At 32.7% G+C, this 7,205-nt stretch overlaps 1 protein-coding gene across 2 annotated transcripts; it reads left to right on the top strand.

Annotated features, from left to right (window-relative positions):
• Nucleotides 1-828: 828 nt before the first annotated feature.
• Nucleotides 829-6,496, top strand: LOC112018999 (sodium/calcium exchanger NCL2). 2 transcript variants are annotated; one of them, XM_024051538.2, is made up of 7 exons: nucleotides 829-1,293; nucleotides 4,232-4,420; nucleotides 4,506-4,687; nucleotides 4,977-5,098; nucleotides 5,196-5,463; nucleotides 5,534-5,845; nucleotides 6,140-6,496. In XM_024051538.2, the coding sequence occupies exons 1-7, from the start codon at nucleotides 927-929 to the stop codon at nucleotides 6,386-6,388; spliced, it is 1,689 nt and encodes a 562-aa protein (XP_023907306.2). In that variant the 5' UTR covers nucleotides 829-926; the 3' UTR covers nucleotides 6,389-6,496. The 2 variants fall into 2 exon arrangements, with proteins under 2 accessions (XP_023907306.2, XP_023907314.2); XM_024051546.2 differs by having other exon boundaries at nucleotides 5,546-5,845.
• The last annotated feature ends 709 nt before the right edge of the window (nucleotides 6,497-7,205 follow it).

The raw sequence follows: 7,205 nt of genomic DNA on the forward strand, positions 1-7,205 counted from the left end.
GCTCTTTTCTGGTACATTATGGAGTTGCACCCAAAAAGATGTCACAGAGAAATCTAGGGATGGTGCTGATTCCACGGATTCAGTTCTTTGGAAAATCACTAAACTTTTATCATATGACCAGGGTTCAAACTCCAAAACCCTTTCAAGATCTAAAACATCATCAAACTCAAACACCAAAACATTCCCTCCAACATCCCGAATTTTCAGTTCACCCACAGGTTTCCATAAGGGCTTGAAGGTTCATGCTACTGCTTCTGCGTTAATGAAACGTTTGGTAAGGAATTTACCTGCAAGACGATGGACACTTTCATCTTTGTTGCTTGGGACATCAGCCCCGTGCACTTCTTCTTCAGAAAGAGTAAAACGTGACCACATATCATCCCAGGTTGCCATAGTACTCCTGCTGAAACACTCCGTCCTACCTGTCTCGTGAGAACAAGAGGGAAACAAAGACCTAGACTAGGCTAGGGACAATAATTCTACACGAAACCAGACTAAACCCTAGCTAAGGCAAAAACCCTAGCAGAGAGAAACCTGGCGGCGTGAGAAACATTTTCTACCCAAACATATAACTATTTTATTTAGTTGAGGTGTATTGGACAACTCAAGACTTAAGAGTTAAGACTAAATGATTTGTATTATTTGATATTTAGTTATTTATTTATTAGAATTGACAATTTTATGTTCAACAAGAATATATATAAATTATTTTTTAAGAACCCCGAAACACCCTGAAACGGTACGCCGAAATTGGCCAGTACCGAAATATTCCATTCCACTGGACAAACCGAAACGGGGTCCGAAACGGTATTAATAACAATGGTTTTGCGTGCTCATCTAAAGCATTCTTAAACTGCTAACTAGCTCCTCAATCCATCTTCAGCTTGTCATTTTAACCATTTTTGCACAGAATTTTCTCCAATACAATGTTAAGAGTCGCTTTTATCATTCTCTTAGTCATCCTTATACCTCATTCGGGAAATAGCCGTTCCTTCAGAGAGAATTCCAACCTTATATCCGATGTCATAGACCAAATAAGCCATTCTTCAATTCTTGAGGTTGATGTTAAAGCAACAACAGTGACTTGTGAGCCCACTTATGGCTTCTTGCCTTGCACAACAAAGGTTTGGGGGCAGCTCTTCATGATTGTTGTATATGAGTACTTGCTGTCCTTAGCAGAGAAGTACGTTTCAAGTGGTACTGACCTTTTCTTTCAAATGTTTGGAACTGGTATCTTCGGTGCTAGCTTATTCCACATACTTGGCACAATCCCACAAGTGGGTTTGGTACTTGGTAAGCATCTTACTGGTTTCTCCTCTCATCATTTTGAGGTGGACTCTTTTCTTCTATAAATATTTTGCTTAAAAGAACTTCACCCATTTGAATATTGTTACACTTTTTTCCTAGTTTTGATTGATAGTACAAGATTTGAACTTGTGTCAATCTTAAATTTTTCTTAGTTCTCATAGATATGATAACATTTGAATCTTGAACATTCACTCTACGATGATTACTCTTTATCATCAAGCTAAGAAACTAAATCATTTTTTTTTTAATGTAAGATCCCTATTTGACAATAATATGAGCTTATTTGGTTGTATTGTTTAAACAACACAATACAACACATATTTTCACAATACTTCTTCACCTACACGTATTTGTACAATACTTAAATAACATTACTAGAACAATATTACCAAAAGGATCCTATAATTTACAAGTTATCCATCTTTTAACTTACACAATTGTTTTATATGACGGAATGCTTGTATTTGATTTTAGAGACTCTTAACTTTGTAGCTCATTCCTTAGCCCAATGGGCTTATTCTTAGGACAGGTTTTGGGACTCCCCCTTCTCTGTTGTTTCTGCGTTTGTAGAGGGAGGAGTTGCCGAGTTGGTTGAGTCCCATCCCTTTTTTTGGTTTCTTTTTTTTTTTTTTGTTTGGTGTTGGTTGTGTTGTTTTCCTTTCTCTGTTAATGCAATTTCTTATTCAGCACACACACAAAAATAAATAAATAAATAAATAAACCTACACAACTCTTCCTAGTTAGAATCAAGAAAAAGCGAAATAACTTGATATAATTTTCGCTACAATAATATTAATTCATATAATTTATTATTATGAGTTTTCTAATATCAGGAAACAAGAATTAAAGCATTATATGATTAAAGTGATTGTCACCACAAATTCTTTTGGTTTTCAAATATAATTCTAATGGACATTTTCTAATATGAAAAACGTGCACATTTCTTCTTTCCCCACTTGAATATTCCCATTACATCATTCATGTGAAAAAAAAAAAAAATTCCTACACTAATTTATAGGGAGACTAGAAACTATAAATGAAAATTTTTGTTTCAACCCTCTTCCTTTTTCTTTATTCAATTAAATTTCATGTCATTTGGCCTGGGTCTTTCCAATTCAACGATACATTGCGTCAGTTACAAACAGATGACCAATGACAGGTACACGTAATCACCTTCTTAGGCAACATAATAAGGTAAACATGTTACAGTTTCTAGTCGTTAGCCACTATACTAATTTGAGGCAATTTCCACTTCATGGTCCATTACTTTTTTTGGGACATTCATCTTCCATATTTAGATCTACACTAATTTAATATTATGATATAAAGGTATGATATAAAGCTTTACAATCCGCTTTGCGTTGAATATAAAACTCCCGTACGAAAGAACATATACTTCTTTAAAATATAGTATATACTTTAAGATCAACTTCACGTAGCATGTGTCCACAAGGCCGATTAATTATTCTCTCTTGATTCTTATAAAAATTAAAAATTCTCTCCATTAGGTGACAATATTAGTTATTCTCACTCTAAATTCCAAAGTGGACACTGGACAAAGTATAAATCAACTATACTTAAGATAGGAGAAAATGAAATGTAAATAAGCAAGCTAATTTAATGTGTGAAACAGTGATAGTTTTTTTTTTAATAATAATTTGATAGTTAATGTATTAAAAATCCATACTGCAGTGTACCTTCTTTCTTTTTTCTTTTTCTTTTTAAAAATTCTCTTATTGAGTCAACATGGTTTTTATGTTCTAAAAAAGAAAAAAAAAAGGTTAGTATTTTGACTAAATAAGTTTGTTATTTTATTTTTATTTTTATTTTTATTAAACTTTACTTTCACAACCTTTTTAATATTCTTTTCCAGTTTAGTGGAAAATTGAACTTAAGACCTACCCCAAGCCTTAGCTCAATCCTACCTCCCAAGTCCCAAGTCCCAGGGAATGCCTCGAGTGGCAATCGTTTCTTCTTAACAAAGAAATTATTGGATAGGGGAGGACTAAATTGAAATTGATACAAGTTATTTCTTCAAACAAACATGTACTTAGAATTACAAGGACATTTTTATTTTTTATTTTTTATGTGTCTCCCTTTCTCGTATTGAATCAACAATATGGTATTTACATAGATATCTTATTAATTAGGAATTAATATTTTCACATGTTTTTCTTTCATAAAATTTTCTCAAAATCTATTGTGTGAGAGGGACCGTAAAAAAAAAAAAAAAAAAAATTTTTATTTTTTAAACCGTTAAATGCACTACCTTTTTTCCCCTCTACTTTAGTAAAATGGAACTACAGATTTATCCAAGCCTCATCTTACCTCAAGCGTGGTCTTAAGTGGCAATCGGTTTTTGCTTGATAATTAAAGAAATTAATCTTTACGGATTGAGAGGAATAACTTGAAATTTATACCCCTTAAAAATAAATCCTTAAAATAAATTTAGATTGGAGAATTTAGAAATGGATACTACTTAAAGCAGCATTTTGTTTTCTCGAACACAAGAATTCACCAATTAAGTTTCAAATTTTCAGTGAAAAAGAAGAAACTCTTCAGACGACAAAGTTATTCTACATTTTTTTAAGTATACATCCTTAATTATGTCATTCTAGTAGACAGGTTTAACCACTTTTTTTTTTCGAATATGTATAGTACATATGATTTATAGTTATTAATAACTTTGAACAGAAATCTCTCAAAAATTAGTTATATCTCCAGTCACTAGTTAATTATTTCTTCATTTCTTTTTTGTTGAACCACATAAATAAATATAAATAACGCTAATTTGTAACAACATGAACTTTTTTTAGAGTAATAACTAGTAAGTTAATTATTATGCATGTATCAGCTAAATATCTTTATTCAAATTGTTCCAAAAACTCCAATCTCATATAATTAAGTACATATTTGTTTGTAGCGATTGGAGTGACAGGAAGTACAGACACTATTGAAGCATTGGCAACAATGGGAATGGGCTTACTTGCAGGATCAACAATCATGCTTCTTACATTAATCTGGGGTTCTGTTATTGCTTTTGGCAGCTATGATCTTTCACAGCCTTCAGATTCATCAGACATAGAAAATGAGAGACCATTCAGTTTAACTGGTTTTTTTCTTATCTCTTCTATGACTAATATAAAACATCTTTGTTCAATGTAATTGATGTCCCTGTGTGTGTATGAGTGATGCAGGTTATGGTGTTAGCACTGACGTTGAAACCTACTATACGGCAAGAATAATGATTGTATCCATGATCCCATTTTTCATTCTTCAACTGGCAAAAGTTCTCAATTCATCTTCAGGGATTCGAATTGTAGTCATAGTTTCTCTCCTTGTTACTCTAGTCTTCCTATTTGTTTACTGCACTTATCAGGTAAATACAATTCCATTAGCATGGGAAATAATGTTCCCCAGTATAAGAGTATGAACAAGAGAGATTTTCAACTTTATAAATGAGAGGTAGAACGGAAACATGCTTGGAACTCATGATCAAGTCCTCTGATACTAATGCCATGGTTAATTATTAATTTTCCTTGAAGTTCAATCTATTAGAAAATGTTGAATTTGATTATTTAACAATTATTCTAACTATAGGTAATAAATTTGCTATTTTAATGAAATAAATTTGTAATTTTTTTTTTCTTCACAAAAAAATGGTGCAGGTATTCCAGCCATGGATTCAGAATAGGAGACTTGAATATCTGATGTTCAAGTATGTTCAGAAAAACCTACTACCGAGTCTTCTCACTGGTGGTGGCAGACCTAATATAACAATTATAAGAGAGTAAGCAGGTTAAATACTACTTTTAAGGTTCTTTAGCTACACATATTTTTCAAGGATTTCTGTTATCTTATCAATTAGTCACTACCTATATTTGCAGGCTTTTTCAAAAAATCGACAAGAATAATGATAACCATATATCAGCTGATGAATTGAGAGCATTAATCTTAGGAATACAAATAGAAGAAGTAGGTTTGAATGTGGATGACTATGAAGCAAAGGTGATGGAGGAGTTCGATATTTCTGGTGATTCTCATATAACAGAGAATGAATTCATTAAAGGAGTCTCAAAATGGCTTAATAAGGCTCAGCAGTCTGCCAGCAATCAAGGACATGACAATTCAAAGTTTTTTAATAGCAATTCAAAGGTAAATATTGATAGTATGTTAAGATTTATTTCAATACTAAGCGCAATAATATTGCCTTGATGCTCTCAAGACACAAATGCAGAAAACAACTGAAGAGGAAATAAGGCTATTGGCTCAGAGAAAGGAGAGTAAGGGAACTGACATGGCATGGTCGAATTACATTAAGGCAGCTTTTCTATTGATTCTTGGAACTGCTATCACCGTTTTGCTTGGACAACCCCTCATGCAAACTCTCCAAGAGTTTTCTACTGCTGTAAACATCCCATCATTTTTGGTATCATATGTTGTGATACCCTTGGCTTTGAACTACAGACAGACACTAAAAGCAATTACTTCTGCCAGACAGAAGACAGAAAAAGCTATCTCCTTAACCTTTTCTGAGGTTTACTTCTCCCCCAAACTCATCTTTTCATTTGATCATGAGATAACAATTCCTAGTTACATCTTATATTCTCATCAGAAAGTTCAATACTTTTTTTGATAAGTCAATCAGAAAGTCCTATCTTTATGATTTAATCAGGTGGTTATATCTCCATTGAAAATTAAACCTGTCCATGTGGTTTAAATAGTATTTGCATTTTGCAACGAGTTCATTTTTTTGCTTTGTAGCATTTACCTAAGTTGGTCTTCAATATTTTAGATCATTTTTATTTGACACTCGGAAGGTTTTTGGCAGATTTATAATGGAGTATTCATGAACAACATGATGGGTTTAGCTATCTTCTTGGCCCTTGTTTACATACGAGATTTGTCATGGGATGTCTCTGCTGAAGTTCTGGTTGTTCTACTCATCTGCACAGTGATGGGTCTTTTCACCAGCTTCTGCAGCAAATTCCCATTCTGGACAAGTATCCTAGCATATCTTCTGTATCCCTTATCTCTGCTGCTGATTTATGTTCTCACTACTGTTTTTGGATGGTCTTAAATTAGTATTTGCTATACTGTAATTGGTGTACAATAAAATAATGTTAGTGGTCCTAATGACAGTGACTTGCATTGATTGGTGGTTTTAATAAAAGTAATATTTCATTAATCACAATGTGCCACCTCAATAAGATATATCCTTAGCATTATTGAAGAAATAAATATGTATCTAAATTAAAAATTCACAATGTTGTGAGGACAATGTTTTTTTTTTTTTTTTTAATTTTTTAAGAATAAAAATTCTATAGACAAACTGAAAAGTTTACAAACGCACAGATGTGCAACACTTCTAACCCAAAAAAAAAAAAAAAAAAAAAACAAAACTACACCTTGGACTTACATCAACCTTTTTTTAACACTATTTTAGTCTATCTTTCTAGTCCAAAAAAAAAAAAAAAAAAAAGAAGAAAAAGAAAAAGAAAGAGGAAACAAATTAATTATTACCCGTAGCGGGACCAAATATGAAAAATTCATTTCACCTGAGCTTTAACAGCTGACAGAGGAATACCCCGTTTACAGAAGATCAATCTGTTCTTAATTGTACTCTTGAAGTTCCATTTTGCTGTAACTCCAGGCCTTTTCTCCCCCAGCTTATACTCTTTATTATGCTTTCTTCATTCAGAATTTGGCCCCCAAACTAGCTTACAGATTAAAGCAGTCAGGCCTTTTCCTCTAAACCTTTGCAACCTCAAACAAACTAATCAGCTAACCCACTCCACCTCAGGCTTAATTATCAAGTTCTTCTTCATAAGGGTTTTCTATTCTCTTCCAGAAAACCCACACTCTAAAAAGACTTGATTCCTACTTTTTTATGTATT

This window comes from Quercus suber, unplaced genomic scaffold, assembly GCF_002906115.3.
Source record: "Quercus suber isolate HL8 unplaced genomic scaffold, Cork oak 2.0 scaffold_260, whole genome shotgun sequence".
Classification (NCBI taxonomy): Eukaryota; Viridiplantae; Streptophyta; class Magnoliopsida; order Fagales; family Fagaceae; genus Quercus; species Quercus suber.

Bases quoted from the DNA above. Each gene is read 5' to 3' on its own strand.
- LOC112018999 (XM_024051538.2), top strand. From the start codon at position 927: ATGTTAAGAGTCGCTTTTATCATTCTCTTAGTCATCCTTATACCTCAT. The intron at 4,421-4,505 runs GTTTTTTTCTTA...TGAGTGATGCAG, and splicing joins GAGACCATTCAGTTTAACTG to GTTATGGTGTTAGCACTGAC. The intron at 4,688-4,976 runs GTAAATACAATT...AAAATGGTGCAG, and splicing joins TTGTTTACTGCACTTATCAG to GTATTCCAGCCATGGATTCA.